The 16474-nt window shown below is 39.5% G+C and overlaps 2 protein-coding genes across 2 annotated transcripts; one reads left to right on the top strand and one right to left on the bottom strand.

Moving 5' to 3' along the window:
* The first annotated feature begins 1372 nt into the window (after positions 1-1372).
* LOC147313753 (uncharacterized) lies at positions 1373-5150 on the top strand. Its single transcript, XM_086263550.1, has 2 exons — positions 1373-1621; positions 1745-5150. Exons 1-2 carry the CDS (start codon positions 1547-1549, stop codon positions 3599-3601), a joined length of 1932 nt encoding a protein of 643 aa, XP_086119676.1. The 5' UTR covers positions 1373-1546; the 3' UTR covers positions 3602-5150.
* Positions 4588-7130, bottom strand: LOC147313752 (uncharacterized). Its single transcript, XM_086263551.1, has 2 exons — positions 6285-7130; positions 4588-5781 (listed from the first exon to the last, which is right to left on the bottom strand). Exons 1-2 carry the CDS (start codon positions 7101-7103, stop codon positions 5446-5448), a joined length of 1155 nt encoding a protein of 384 aa, XP_086119677.1. The 5' UTR covers positions 7104-7130; the 3' UTR covers positions 4588-5445.
* Between the last annotated feature and the right edge of the window lie 9344 nt (positions 7131-16474).

Below are 16474 nucleotides of genomic sequence, written 5' to 3'. Positions count from 1 at the left end.
TACATAGGAATGCCTTAAAAGTGTGCATTGCTCCTCAAACAGACTTTACCCCTCCTACGGAGGAGCCGACCACAGGCCCTTCGGATTTCCCAGCGCCAGTGTTTTATGGATTTTTACCCCTTACTGACTGTGTGTCACCTCACCAGAGTGATTCAGGTATGTCCCTTAGACGGTCTATTAGGGCCACGCGTGGGATTCCACCAGAGCGTTATAGGGAGATGGAGCATTAGCAGGGACTGCTAATATTTCAGTGTGGGGGGATGTCATCCAGGGAAGGACGGATGTTGTTTTGCTGTGCTGTATTTTAATGTGAAGTGTACTTATTTATATTTTTATATTGCATGTACTGGTTATATTTTGTGCAGTGTTTTATTTAGATTGCATGTTTTGGTTATACCGTCAAATTGTCCTGGAGAGACTCCGCCTTTCCCCATTTTTACTAATTGGACACACCTGAGAGGAAAGGCAGTGTAATTTACAGAGTGCTGAGTGACACATAAGAGGGTTGGAGCTTGGCGTTCGAAACAGGACGGACAGCACCAGCGCACAGAGGACCAGCGCACAGGGCACCAGCGCAGAGAGTGACAGTACCAGCGGGGAGAGCGGAGACAGCACCAGCGGAAGGCACGGGACGGCTGTGTGGCTTTGCAGTTTTAAAGAAGCGGCGGGCGGAGTTGAGAGCTCTGCCCACCCGGGGTAAGTCTTCGACTTATCCCCTTTTATTGAATAAAAACTGCCGGAAGAATAGTGACTGCCGCTCCTCCCTTTCTCTAGCATATCAAGACGCTAATGCGGAAAGGAAGGAGAGGACTCCGCTGGGTTTCCCTTTTACTTCGCTGGATTTCTTAACTCCCTGGGACTTTTATGCTGTGGTGGATCCCACTGGACTTTTAATGTTGTGTTTTATTGATTTTTATTGTGTTATCCCTTGGCCAAGGTTGTTTTAATTTATCTTACATTTTTAACTATTTAAATATAATAAATTATATTTTAATTCTACAGTTTTTTAATCGTGTGCTTTCCCTTGGCGGCTCCACTGCTCTGTCCGTTTGGAGGAAGGTTTCCTTCCTTTAAAAAACGACACTGTGGAAATAAAATCAGCCTTTCCGCTCCGTTACAATTGTTACATACAAAGTTGAATAGAATGCAACGTCAGGGTTAACCAAAGGTACCTATAAGGTTTCTGTTACACGCTAATGACACCTGTTACGTCTGATGAAACAGACGTTTTGCTGAAAGCATGCGTAATAAGTATACAGCACTGTATAAAACAAAATCACAAATCACCCAAAACAGGGAATATGACTGACAACTATATAAATAAGGAACAAAACCAATAAAACTGTAACCAGACAACTGAGAAAATGTGGGATTGACTGTATTGTGATGCTGATTGTAGTTACAGTGCAAATGGACACTTAAAAATGCAGTTCCCACTTCTCCACCATAGTCAGAGCTCATAATGTAGGTAGGCACAGATACTTTGACGATAATATGGTGGCTTTATTTTAATTTTGTAATTTTAATTTACATCCTTCCTTACAGCATGGGAGACTTGACTGAATTCTTGAAACAAAGAGAAGTCTCTGAGGAAATTATACAGACCTTGGAGAATGAGAAGGTACTTAATTCCAACAAGATACTGGTTGAAATGCAACTTTTCCTCATTGTTCTTAAGTTAAAAATAGAATTGTATTTTCAAGGCTGGTTGTTTCAATAAATTAAATTATTTTTCCATCTTTAGATTGATGCCAGTGTCATAAGTCTAATGACAGATGAGGAGCTGAAGACTTATTTGCCATCATACGGTGATCGTCTAGCAGTATTTGGATTTTGCAGACGGAGGGGCAGCAGCCGCAAGTCAGTGCTTTTTGAACGGCTGAAATCCAAACTGTCCAAAAGAAAATTATCTGAAGAGGATGGCAGTAGCACACGGCAAGAAGAACATTCCCAAACAACCCATAAAAGAAATGCTCTGAAGAGAAATAGAAAAATAGAAATAGGATGGATGCATTATGATGAAGACACTGAGGTTTTCAAGCAGGTTAGAGCTAGACGAGGAGGAGGAACAAGAAAAATAGACATCTGCAAGGATGCCAAGAAAAGGGACATATTACAGGTTGCAACAGGCCTGTTCTTTCCAGATGGAGGAAACATTCAGGGGCCCTTAACAGATTTTGACTGTGATCTGAAGGATTATCAAGAGATGATAGTCGATGATGCATTGACAGTAGGAGAACTTTATCATGTCACAAAACTTAATATCCTCAGGTTCTACCTCACCACAAAGAAAAAACAAAATGACAGCCTTCAGAGCTCCAACCCAGGTTTGCATCCATCTTCAGAAATTGAAGCGAGTCCTCAAAACCAAACCTCTTCTTTTACTGTCACTACAGTCCAAACATCTGCTCCATTTGAAACAATCAGCCATGATGTGACATACATTGAAGACACTCCAAACGATAACCTTCCACAATCTTCCACGCAGTCTCTAAGCGCTAACACTTCTCACAGCAGTGACATTATTTTTGTTGGCCCCTTTTCTGACAGTGAGCCAATAAATTTGGATGACACCCTGATTTTTTCTCCACAACCTGGTCCATCCAGTGAGAGAGTGAGGAGAGTAGTGGTGGTCCACAGAGGGCAGGTAATGTCAGAGCTCATTTCACATTTTAGTGATAAGGACCTTGAAGATGTCGACATCAAAATCCAGGTCTTACTGCCTGATGGAACACCTGAAATGGCCCATGACGATGGGGGAGTTGTGAGAGACTGTCTTTCAGAATTCTGGAAAGAATTCTATGACCAGTGCACCACTGGAAACGTTTACAAAGTGCCCTTCTTAAGGCATGATCTTGGGCAACCGGAGTGGGAGAGTGTGGGCAGAATCATTGCATTTGGATGGGTTAGAGAGAAATATCTGCCTGTGAAAATTGCACCTGCCATTCTGGAACAAGCTGCCTTTGGATATGTAAAGAGTGATATTGTGGAGAATTTCCTTAAGTTCATGCCTGACTCTGAGCGTACAGTGTTAGAGGCGTGGCGATCAGACTTTAGCACCGTGGACCAAGAAGAACTTATAGACATACTTGATAACCACAGCTGCAGAAAGATACCAACAGCCTGCAATGCCACTGAAGTCCTATTGGAGCTTGCACACAAAACACTTGTCCAAGAGCCTGCCTATGTTATTGAACAGTGGGCAAGAACACTCAGCACTGCATGGGAAAGCCTTTGTGATCTATCTTCAGTTTATGAAACCCTCCAACCAACTGTGAGAAAAGTTCTCAAGTGTCTCACTTTCCCTGAAACAATGACGGCTCACCAGAAGCTGATTCAGAAATATCTAACTACATATGTGAAGAATGCTGAGAAGGAACATTTGTGTTTGTTCCTCAGGTTTTGCACAGGTTCAGATTTACATCTGGGAAAGAACATCATCATTGGGTTTAACGAACTGAAAGGTTTCCAGAGACGACCTGTGGCACACACATGTGGGTGTGTACTGGAGCTGTCGATAAATTATGACAGCTATCCTGACTTCAGATCGGAGATGAACAGTGTGTTGGAATCAAATGTGTGGGTTATGGACATTATCTAAAGGTTTGATTCACGGACAATGGCTTAAAAGCCATTGTTGTTTTACAACAGATTATATTTGAGTTGTGAACTAAGACTAAAGTGTTCCCATGTGAATGTCACAGCAAAGGTTTCAGGTGTTTAAAAACTGAGTTCCAAGAAAAAGTATTTGGTGAAATACCACTGTAATGCAATTTGAGGTACTTCTTTGTGTTTCTGTGTTTTCCTATTACAACTGAGGCAATATTTTTCTAAACACTTGTGAAATGCATTTCTGCAGAGGTCTCAGAGTGGCAGTCTGGAGACCATTTATAAGCATTCCCATTTCCTCAGTCAGCATGTGTGCATGTGAACAATGAAAGCAGTTTTTCCACCTTTTATTCATTTTTTCTATTATTTGAATCCAAAATCAACTTAAAAAAATGCATTAGGTTAATTTTAATTTGTCAAATTTTATTAATGTAATGTCAAAAGATGACATGTATTGTAGTGGTTCACCAGAAAATTAGAGATTGAGACCCCTGCAATATGTAGTGTATAGTACATGTAGGAGATATATGCAATATCTCCTACATGTTTTATCATCGTGCACACATTTTACAGTTTACAAGTCAGGTTTTACTTTATCATTGTATTTTATTACAGTTATGTTTGTACAGTTCTGTTTAGCCATCTGGGTTATGGTGACTTTTGCTAAATTGAATGGCCATAAGGCACACCTATATGCTTTTATTTTGGATTTCTGTGAAATCAGCAATTGCTTAGCTGAAGGTTGATTTTTGGTTGGCTTTTCCTGATTTTTGTAATGGAAAAAAACCCCTGTGTATCATAGCCCCCTTTTTCAAAACTACATAGCCGATGGGGTAGTTATTTAAAAGATATTTTCCTATATTTCTGTTTTCATGTTTGAGCCTAATGTATTTGCTTCATAGTGGTTTTAGACCACACGTTCTTATTCTTTAATTGTAGGATATTGTTATCAGATCTTGCCATATTATCCTCAATCTCTTTTTATTGTCCCATTCTTTTTGTATTTTTAATAATAATTGAACTTTTGCAAAACATATTGCATATTTTTGTTGAGTGTATTATCGTACTTTTTCCAAGTCTTGTGCTTGCAATTAGCTTTTTATAAGAATACTTTAAGGTTTTTTGTGTTACTGTAAATACAGTACAGTTATTTTGTTTTAAGACAAGATGATGGCAAAAGATCTGTGTTTTATAATAAAGTGTTCAATGAGACAAATTACATCTTTAATTTTGGTAATTTCTGGGTTTTTATTATTCTGAGGCGCAATCCGAAAAAAAAAAAGGTCCATAAATCTCACTCAGTTAGGTTATCCATATGCTAAAAAATATATAATTATACTGCCCATAATCAGGAAAACAGTCAGTATATATAAAAAGTCTCAGCAGTGAAAAAAATGACAGTGAAAATTTTTTTTACTGCTACATAACCAGATATTTCAAAACATCAATAATTACTCAAATAAAAAGAAAGATGAAAAAGCATATTTACAAAAAGTTGAAATCATAATTCCAAGGAGACATGCGCTGCATATCCTCCAAATAGCAGGTCTAACAGACATTATGTTTACATATGTTTTAATAATAAGGCTTTTAAAACAAAAAATTGGTTTGTTAATTGAAATAAACCATCCAAAAAAAAAAACAACCCTCCAAAAATTAAATACAATTTTTATAGCCTTTTTCAATTGGCCCTGTTCGTGAAATACATTTTCAGGCCCTCAAAACCCATGTATGTGTGCCCCAAAAACGACAACCATCCAAAAATTAATAACTCATAAAAGTTTACAATTTAAATATGAAAATACAGAATTAAAAATGCATAACGATGTCTAACCTTTAAGGCAAAAGCTCCAACTCAGTAAGCATCAACTGCCTTAGCTTTACATACAGATCCACTGTATGAAACACATCATCTGAGAAGTCCAGGTTATGTTCTGACATGAGTTCTACACAGAGATGAAAGACATCCTCTTCACATGGAAAGTCTTTGAACACGCATTCTTCAAGGCAGGCTTCAACTTTGTCCATATTGACATGTTTGAGACAGTCCCTCGCGCCATAAATGTCTGGGAGGGCATACATAAAAGATGGTCGGCCATGAGGACTTCGGGAGTTGTGGACTGGGCGCATTCTGTGGTCATTCCAGGCCAAAGCAACTTCATTTAATTCTTCCTAGATGAAAACAAAATGAACAAAAGAAACATTTTCAGGCATACAATATGAAAATGTTAATGTACAAAAGCACAACTAACTTCTACATTGATTTTCTTAGCTTACACACCATTAATTTAGCTTTGAGCTACATTAATGATATATATCCGTATATATACACACACACATACCTATACACACACACACACACACACACACACACATCATGAACAGACAGATACTTATTTACTTAGTTTTGACCCACCAAAAATGCTAACCGAGTACAGAGAGAGGCCTAAACACATAAATAATCAATGTGTTATAATGTATAATTGTGTTCCTTGATATATATGTGGAATTTTTTTTTTAACAAAACAGTTTAAAAAAAAAAAAAAAAAAAGCACTACTTTTCACGTGTACTTTAATATATCTGATGTTTCTATAATATACAAAGGCCGTGTGAGTTGTTACAAATTAAACAGTTACAATACATGTCGTTTACACAATCACCTATGTAAACTCACCTGTATAATGTGAAGAAAACAGAACTGGACCAATGATTTGTCCAAGAAAGAGTCTGAGAAGTGGCCATCCTCTCTTAGTTTGTCAAATAGTTCAATCCAGTACTGGATACACTGGCTTCGTAAGATTAGCCACCATCTTTCAATGCGTTGATTTCCTGTACTTGCTCCAAATATGACGTGCTCTCTTTCTGGTTCATTGTCTGTAAAGTGCAAAAATCGTTGCATGTGAGCCACATGGACGTTTTCTGTTCCTAGATCTAATCTCACTCGATCAGGGCAACCACCTTGTTGAATCACGGCATCCATGAAGTAGCCAGCAATTACTCTCGGGTCATTATTTGTCTTGTAAGCGTCTAGCCATATTATACTCCTTGAAAATCCGTCAATGCATCCACTGATTGCAATCCCAAATGGCTTCAGTTTATCGTAGCCGTCGATATGCCACACATAGTTGGGGCCTCTGCTATGATACACTCGCCTCCGCAGTCGTCTACGTGACCTCAAATCCACACCTTCTCCATCGAATAAACGGAGCAGAAGACGAACGGTTTCTCTGTCAGTAACAATGCCATTCATCCAACACTTCTGGTGCATCCAACGATACCCATGACACTGTCCTGAGGTTGCCAATTGTGCTTGTATAAAAGCTGCCACCTCTCCCACCTCTGTTTTGTTCTTTCTGCGCCAAAGTCGGTTGTTGTGTAAAATCCTTTCAAGTGTACGGAGGCTGATAGTAATGCCATGTGATTCAGCTAATAACGCAAGAATCTCCTCATTTGTGAAGCCACGCTTAAAATACTCAGCAATTTGTGAATTCATGATCCGTATCTATAATTAGCATTTCTGTAGCATTTGTACCTGAGGGCTTCAGCTTCCGGGTAACACGGAAATGACGTCATTCACATAGATTACTGATTGGCAGAGCTAACTAGAAATTATGAGAAAATAACTCAAAATTTCGAGTTATTTTTCTCATAATTTCGAGTTATTAAGTCGAAATTTCGAGTTGCTAAGTTGAAATTTCGAGAAAATAAGTCGAAATTTCGAGAAAGATAACTCGAAATTTTGAGTTAAGTATCCTTTTTTTTTTTTTTTTAGTGGCGGAAACGGGCTTCCATAGATACGAGAGGCACAGTGAAGTGAACGAATACAGTAAGACTGCTCATCAGCTGCTCATCTCTTTTTCTTTGGCCACCTTGGGTCCATCGGAGCAAGCTGGAAGCACAAAGCTAGACGATCTCTATTCACATGTAGATTTTATTATTCATTTATCTGCATTGCTGCTTTTTTCCATCTGTACATTTATTCTTTGGTTTTTAAACATTTTCTGACCCTGAGGGCCAACTTAAAATGTGCAGTTTCACTCCATGTTTTTGCTCAGATCCACACCTGCGGTGGTTGTTTGACCCCACTACAGAGGCCAGCCCCACAGTGTACAGTGACTGGTGTGATAAACAGCACATAGAGCTAATTCTTCAGACTGTGACTCTACAAAACCACTACAAAAGAAAACAGGATAGAAGGATGCCTCATTCAGCCCCAGTGAAATCCCTTCAAATGTGCACCTAAGCTCGTTCATTGTGTCTCTTTAATAGGTCCAGTTTTGGCTGCAACTCCCAACATGCCAGAGAACTCAGAGCCAGTTGGTCTCTGTTCCAATAAGAACCATGTTGTTCGTTCCTGTAATGTTGGCAACATCATTGCACAGTATAATAGGTTCCAGCGTGCTGGCCATTTTGCCAACCACGTGTAGAATCAAACGATATAGAAAACATGACAGAAACGTGATGTCTGTGTTCACTGCATTAACGTAAAGATGTTCCTAACGCCACACACGGTGTTTTATATCACCTCATAATTTATTCAACAAACCTGTTTGTCACTTTTGCTCAGTAATATTAGATGAAGTTAAAATTCGTAAATCATAGAAAGCTTCTTCGACCGTGAGATCAGCCATGCAGACCTCCGAAGAAGAACAATTCAGGTTTAGAAATGAAACTGATGGTAACTGCTTGGCCCCGAGGGGGGTTCTTCCTACAATATACTCAGCAATAGCCAGTAGTCTGCATTGGAAGAGTGTGTTTAGAAGATTAGAACTGCACAGTATTTCATGCGCAGTACAGAAGGATCTGCACCCTGTACAGTCGGGTCATGGCCTTAAGGACCCTAAATGCTTTCAGGTATCAGAGCTTTACATATGAAGAAGCTTCATTAATGTATTTTCGGTCATTCTTTGTTCTACCAAGCAAAATGTCTTGTCAGAAGCAAAGGGAGGAACAATGGCAGCGAGCAGTAAGTGGTAAAAGAAAGACAAGAGGCTTGAGGGGAGACGGGGAAGATGGGGAAGGTGAAATGAGGTGAGAGTGAGTTTGGGATGCTTTAGATGATCAGAGCGAGACGTCCCACTGGGGCTGTTAACCAGATGACAGTAGAGGGACCTAATTATGGAGAAATCACACACTTAGCTTCACAGCCTCGCCTTGCTGCAGGAGATGGCTGAGGGTGGGCATGGAGTCTAACTTTGTGCTCTGCTTTGGGCCCATCTCTTGCTCATAAATGATTCATCAATCCTCTCCAATCATTTCCATTTCAATTCATCTTCAGCCCCACTTTCAGCCAAAAATACCCTAATATTATTTTACTTCGTTTTACAGAGTCACGCTGAGTTGCTGTGTAATGTTTTCAGTGATATTTGGAGGCTATTTAAATCAATCTTATCTTCAAGCAGGCGTCAGCGTGGCGCCACAGACGCAGACTCAGACAGGCACAAGTTTAAATGCCCTGCTATCAGGCTTCACTAAATCTGTTAGACATTATTAATTACCTGCTTACTAATGCAATGACTAACATGAGATTAAATTAGTCCAACAGAGCATAATCTCATTACTTTCAGACACTATTACAATTATAATACCAAATATAGCTGCAAGTCATCTGTAAGGGTCTGGGCGTAATACGTCTCTCTGACTCAGCGTGCTTTAGGAAGTCTGAAGAAATAGCCTGCAGTGTAGTCTTCTTTACTTTAAGATTGAAACATGATCGTTTTCATATTGACCTATGCTGCGTAACGCCAAGTGTAACCAAATCACAAAGACTGCTGGACGTTTTTAAATCTTGACGTGCTGTGTCACAGCATGTCAGGATTTCCACTGGCTCAACATGTGATGGATTAAGGACCAGAATTTTGTTTTATTCCACAAAGTAGCCCAAGTCACATTTATGAGTGGCACTCTTGTGATCAGTACAGCTTTCTTTTTTATTAATGCATTTTTTATTTATTTTGAGGAAACATTAGCTGCGGGTCTTCTGCTCGGAGGATCCCATACGTCTGTTAAATATGAAATGATGTCACAGCTCAAATTGATGAAGACAGCTGATGGTTCCCATCGTCAGTGTAAGGCACTTTGTGGGAGATGAGTTTACTGTTACTCCTAAATAGATAATGAGCTACACAAACACCATGACAATATTACCATTCTGCATCTTGCGACTGTTCCCACATGTATATTACATTACACTGACAGCATGCATCTTTCAAAACATTTTTTGCTTGTTGTTGTTTCAGTGTCATTATATTAGAGTGTCTTGAAAAGCTCCAGTTTAAGCAATAAGATTACATAAGACATCATCAATCTAATCTTACACAACACATGTTCAGGCTGCTGCACATGCAACCTGCCTTTATAGCAGCAGCTTCACATTAAAAGGGAGAAAATGTCATGCTGAACATCTCATGAGTTAATAAGGAAATTAGAAGAAGAGTCATTTTGACATTTTTCAAGAATATATTTTGTTATCAATGTGACTCTATAATGAGATGATTAAACCAAACATGGTAAACATGTTACAGCTAGTGAAAGGTTCCGCCTGTGATTGTGGTCTCGCACTGACACATGTTGTATTAATGAATGATTCTCAATTGGCTTTTTGTACTATTTTGTGGAACACAGTTTATCTGTAATAATAATAATGCTATAAAACTTACAGTTTAAATATTGTTTCACACATGATTCAGATTTATTACATTTTATGTTCAGTGTTTCTATCCTGTGAGTAATGACCAAAAAATGAGATTGCAGCTCCAAATAAGATTCCTCCGAATGGTGGCTGCAGTCATCCTGATGTAAAGTGAGGAAGCTTAGAGTAGAGTCACTACTCAGGTGTTTTGCACATTACAAAACATCCTGGTGCCTGAACAACTATCTGGTTTCTTTCGATGTGTCTAAGTCAGGTGTTTTGAGGATGATGTGGAGGAAGGCCCAGGGCAGAACAATAAAACTGTGCACAGTCTCAGTCGCATCAAAAAAGGAAATAGAGGAACACATCGCTGGTGTTGCAAAGTGTTAAAAAGCTATTTTTTCCCAAAATACCTGTGTACATGTGGACACATATTTTCTCCAGATTGGAAATTAAAGTTGGCCTTTGATATGAAAACGCTTAAGTTTGATGCTAGAAATGTGTCTTTGCAGTGAAAATATTTCTAATGCAGACTGAGTGAAAACCATGCCACAGTATTCAGAATAGTCCAGTTTATGCACCACGTGAAAGCACAATGTCTCACTGTTCAAGGAGTGTAAACCATTACGAGACCAGTACCACCCCAGCAGCTACAGTGCCTCACTCACTAAAATGAGCCATGAACTTCTCCAACAGGGTTTAATTAAATTTATGATCAGGTCATCACACAGGCCAAAATGACTACTTTACTTTGAAAAATTAGTTATAGTTACTTCTTCAAAAAAGTAACCAAGTTACTGAGTTACAATATTATAAAAGCAACTAATTACTGGGTAAAGTAACTATTGTGTTACTTAAAAAAAAGTTTAACCCTCTGGGGTCCAGGGTATAATTGGGCATTTTTGACTACTTTTGATTTGACCTCTGCATTTCACCTATAAAAACTATTTACCTCGTTTTGTTTGGTATCATTCTTTTGAGCATAGCTATTATTTTTTATTATTTTTTCATTTGGACTGTGTTAACACAACTGATCTTAAAATCAGACAAAAAAAAGACATTAAATGAAGTTGAAAAAAGTTCTATTTTTTACTGTAACAACTACAAATGTGTTTAAGGAATCATTTTCCTGAAATGCAAATATAAATTGTAAATTTAAAAACCTTTGCACAAGTTTTACAAACAACAAAGTTATTTGCACCTAAAAATGCAGCCAAGGCATTTTTTTATAACCATTTCAAACTATTTACAGAACAATCAGCTGTTCTGCATCAAATAAGATGCGACAGAAATTATTTGTGCCACTCCAAAAAATAATTTCTGTCCACTATAAAGGAGAACATCACAGCCTGCAGGCCTGAGAGGTGGATCGCCCCTCCAGCGTTTACACTGCAATCTGTGACATTCGCCTCATTGTTCTGACACAGAAAACTATTCACCACACTACACACTACCTACACAAGTAAACACAGTAACTACACACTCCAAACATGCTTAATGTCACAAATCTCTCACATCTCATAACTCTCTCTCTCTTTTTTCCTCTGTCTTTCTTCCTCTCTCTCTCTCTCTCGCCGCCGTCACTCCTGAAACGTCCCCCTCTTCCAAAACAACCAAACACCACATTGTCATATCATTTTTTGATTGGTCGACGTGGTACGTTTTGCCACCAATAGGAAATGGCTGTTTTTTCATTTCTTTTCTTTCTCACAAGCAGAGAGTGCTTGCTAGCGCTGTTCTTAAATAGTAAACGTGACGATAACATTCAGTAAAAAAGATCGTCTCAGCTAGCTTAACTCAATTTTTTTGTTTGTGATTTTATCCTGAAAACTAGATGAATAATTTGTCTTTAATAGAGCAAAGGATCTCTGCCCTCTAGCAGAATGGTAAAACGGTAAATAGCAGCTGGACTGTGTGTTAATCACTCTGCATCTACAGAAGAGCTCGATGTTATTGTGCCATGGCCAGGACCAGCCTAATCCCAGGCTTTGGAGCGCATTAAGGGCCACATCAAAGGCTCTGATGAGTCCACTTCACTCCACAGTCCAAATGAGCAAGCACTAAAAAAGTGTCCTTATCTCACCTCGCGCTCTGAAGACATCCAGCTGACATCCAGATGAACAGGACTTTATTCCATGAAGGAGAAGCTTCCAGGCTCCATCAACCTTCAGGAGAATCAACCAGACCATGGAGGGTGTTTTGGAAACACAAGGGCTTTACTGGAGGGGCGGTTTACACCCTAATAGACTCTGTTCTAGCACGTTCACAAAGCTGCACCTGTCTATAGCCATTCATGCACCATCCAACCACCACAATCACTGTTCAAACATCACTCCCTCAGGTGAGTCAGCAGTATGTGATGTCCTCTGTGTTGAAGGCTAACCCTAACCCTAAACAAATCTGTCAAGCAAAAGCAGTTGCATTTAATAAAATTGGATAAACAAAAACTTTACTTTTCAGTAGATTTGTTGTAAGATAAATAAATACAAAGAGCAAAATAAAAGAAATTAAACATTTTTGACTGATCCTCTGTTTTCATCACCCATTTTAGGAGCTGCCACTGGAGTCATTTTACTCGGGCCAGCACAGCGCAGTGTCCCTGACACACACACACACACACACACATACAAACCACCACCACCAACAACAACAACAACAACTTATAATTGGTTTGGTTTATGTACAAGGAATACTCACTTTTCTCCGTGGCGCTCCATCACGTGTAAAATAAGTATCCGGACCCTCCATCCTTCACGTACGGATATGTGCAGGTTTTCTTCAAGACTGGCAACCAAAGATCTCCCCCTCAGGTGAACCTCACGGATGTTCAAAGTTAAATAATTAAAGTTAAAACCTTTTTCATGTTAAATTTGAAATAATTAAATATGCTTGTGATGGCTGCAGTTACAGCCACACGGTGGTAATATCTACTAGAGATGGTATGATACCACTTGTTAATGTCCGATACCGATTCTGATATCATAAATTTGGATATCTGCTGATACTGATATGAATCCGATATAGTGTGTTTTTAATCAATAAAACTGTTTTTTATAAATATCTTACTGCATTTTGTTCATACTCAAGCTTTAAGAAACAAGAGACTGAAGTTATTCTGTTACACCTGTATGTAAAAAATACACTCCACCCAAAACATTTCATAGTTCAGCAACACTGATCAATCTAATCAATTTAAACCTGCACCATCCTCCCTATTCTGGCATTTTAAAGAGTACTTACCTACCTAACTAATAGGGTTGCCAACTCCCAGCAAAAATATTAGGGAACCAACCCCCACCCTTAATCGATGTAATCAACTTTAATTTAATGCAAGTATAAAACAAATGCACAGAAATCAATAATTTTTCTACAATATTTAAATAGATTCAACATCTTTCTTCAACAGAACTGCAGAACTGCACAGATGGTAGTTTCCCAAAGGAAAAAGTCCTATAGCTTACTAGGGTCTATTAGACTTAATAGTTATTATATACAATAATGGATTTCTATACATTTAATCAGATCACCAGTTTTGTTGCAAGATTCAGATAATTATTTATTGAAAATTTTTAAATGACATAACAAAGAAAAATATTTGTGCCCCCCTCTCCCTGTTAATGCCCTACCTGGCCCCCGACAAAACTTTGCTTGACCCGCCCCTGCACAGTTAATTCAATTCAATTCAATTTTATTTATATAGCGCCAAATCACAACAAAAGTCGCCTCAAGGCGCTTCATAGATACAGAGAAAAACCCAACAATCATATGACCCCCTATGAAAAACTGTTATTCATCCCCTTGACAAAGGATAATCTTTCACTAACTGTGCTGATGATGACGGTGAGAATATTGTCTGACACGCTGGTATAAAATCTGCCGTTGGTGTTTAAGTTGGTTAAGATTCAGTGAGGCCACAGTGCCATAGTACATGATCTCCATCCTCGAACCAGTCAGGAAACCCTCATGGTCTATGGATATTGGTACTTCCAATTCCAAAAGAAAACTCCCCATCAGGATATCAATGTTTTGAAGGTGACTTCTTTGACGGTCTTCAAGACGTTTCACCTCTCGTACGAGATGAGAGGTGAAACGTCTCGTCTCGTTCATTAAGAGTACCACCGTCCCTTTCTGTCCGTTGACTGTGTCACTGGGCAGGTGTTTGACTGTCACCAACTCAGGATGAGGTAACTATACTTTAAAATATCTTTTAAATGATCCTGACCAAAGGCCCAGTTTTGTATTTTCCAGTCGTCCAGACTTAAGCAGCATCAGCATGTTAAGAAAGTTAGACATCAGGCAGTTGAGTTGCAAGTGCTTCATCTTCAGCTCTGCCACTCAGCCTGCCCTTTTGACTCTGAAGTCCAAACTCTGTCTGTCCATGAGCAAGAATGCAAATCTGACCCCCTCATCCCTTCAGCCTGAGCGGCAATGCTGATCAAAGCTTCTCAATGCTGCATACAAATACACTGGCAGTCTGGCAACATGCGCCTGCACAAGCACTGAAAATCAACAAAATGTCAAAGCTCAGACTGCCATGAAGGTATGTCTCAGTTTGTGGAAGTATATTCAGATTATTGGGGTGAGGGAGGGGGCTAAAGCTGATGAGGAGAGGAGCCTTGAATAAAACATTACATTTACTGGGATAGTTTTCCGTGCATGAAGAAGATTACTTGCTCTGTTTCTGCAGGGAGCCATGTGAGCTGATCAGAGCGAGGACTGAAACACACTCCAGTTTCGAGAGTTTTTAAAGATTAAAAAATCAACCTCTGCTTTTAAAATGCTTATTAAACATTGATAACAGGGTCCAGAGAAAATCAATGGCTGAGTGATATTAACCTAATTCTCTCTAACACAGACCCTCTCTGGGAAACGCCTCGTGTTCTCCAGCTCTCAAACACAAGTCAGATTCTAGGCTCTGGCAGGCATCACAATTGCATGTTTTCAAAGGCAGATAAAACATTGGAGTCTGTGAAACAGAATAGATGTTTTTGATGTGAAGATTCAGCTGACTGAATTCAGGGCTGCTGCAGAGTCTCGGCCTCCTTTGGGTTCTCAGGTAAAGGAGAAAAGCACAAGAATCAGTTCATTTATCATTTATAATACTATATACTGATGACCCATAAAGATAGGCTTGTAGTGGTGTTTGTGCCTTTTAGACGGTTTTGTATGCGTTTTTATTACAAATAATGTAACTTGCTGTGTAGTACAGTGCACCCAAGCAAAATGGGTTTCAGTTTTTGTGAGTTAAATTCTAATATTTTCTCAGTATGTTAAACAGCTGCTAATAAGCATCTATCTGTATCTGTATGAAGCACCCATAGACTGAAGAAGTCACTTGGACGAGTGGAGGAACGATCCTCCCACTGAAAGCGCTACGTTCAGATGAACAGATGAACTAACTAATGATTAAATATACATTGAGACTGTTGTTGTGAATGTCCACTATATTAATAAAACTAAGATTACATTTCTTTAAATAAAAATAGAGCATATGAAATCTTTGACTCCCATCACCCTCGGGAACACAAACCTGGAGTAATTAGGACCCTACACCACCGGGCAGAACATGTTCCCTCTAAGCCTGGAGGGAAAAAGAAGGAACACACACATGTAAAGGAAGCACTTAAATCATGCGGTTATCCTAGATGGGCGTTCATCAAGTCAGCAAAGAGGCACAGAAAAGAAGACCAGACACCAGCGAGGGAGGATGACAGACGCAACAACATTGTCATCCCCTATGTAGCCGGAGTATCAGAGGAACTCAGGAGAGTCAAAGACAAAATGCCAAAACACAAACTTAACAATGTGGTGTTTGCTGTACAGTGCAGCGAGGAATGCTCAGACCTCTACATCAGAGAGACCAAACAGCCACTTCACAAGCGCATGGCACAACACAGAAGAGCCACCTCCACAGGACAAGACTCAGCATCCATCTGCATCTAAAGGTCAAAGGTCACTCTTTCGAGGATGCCAATGTTCACATTTTGGACAGAGAGGACAGATGGTTTGAAAGAGGAGTGAAAGAAGCATCTATGTCCACTGTGAGCGACCATCTTTGAACAGAGGCGGGGGTTTACGACACCAACTCTCTGCCATCTATAATCCAGTTTTGAGATCCTTCCCAGACGCCTTAACGCCCACTCACATCCTGGACCATCTGACCTGGGGGGGGGATACGCCCACAGGCCTGAAATCTGGGACTCTTCACCATTTCACCCTAGAACTGAAGAAGC

This window comes from Aulonocara sp. 'chitande type north' Nkhata Bay, linkage group LG15 (assembly GCF_057382095.1).
Source record: "Aulonocara sp. 'chitande type north' Nkhata Bay isolate Kocher_YH1m ecotype deep benthic linkage group LG15, A_spYH_male_GT1.1, whole genome shotgun sequence".
Classification (NCBI taxonomy): Eukaryota; Metazoa; Chordata; class Actinopteri; order Cichliformes; family Cichlidae; genus Aulonocara; species Aulonocara sp. 'chitande type north' Nkhata Bay.
The sequence above is the reverse complement of the archived record's forward strand: the minus strand, read 5'-3'. Positions and strand labels throughout refer to the sequence as shown.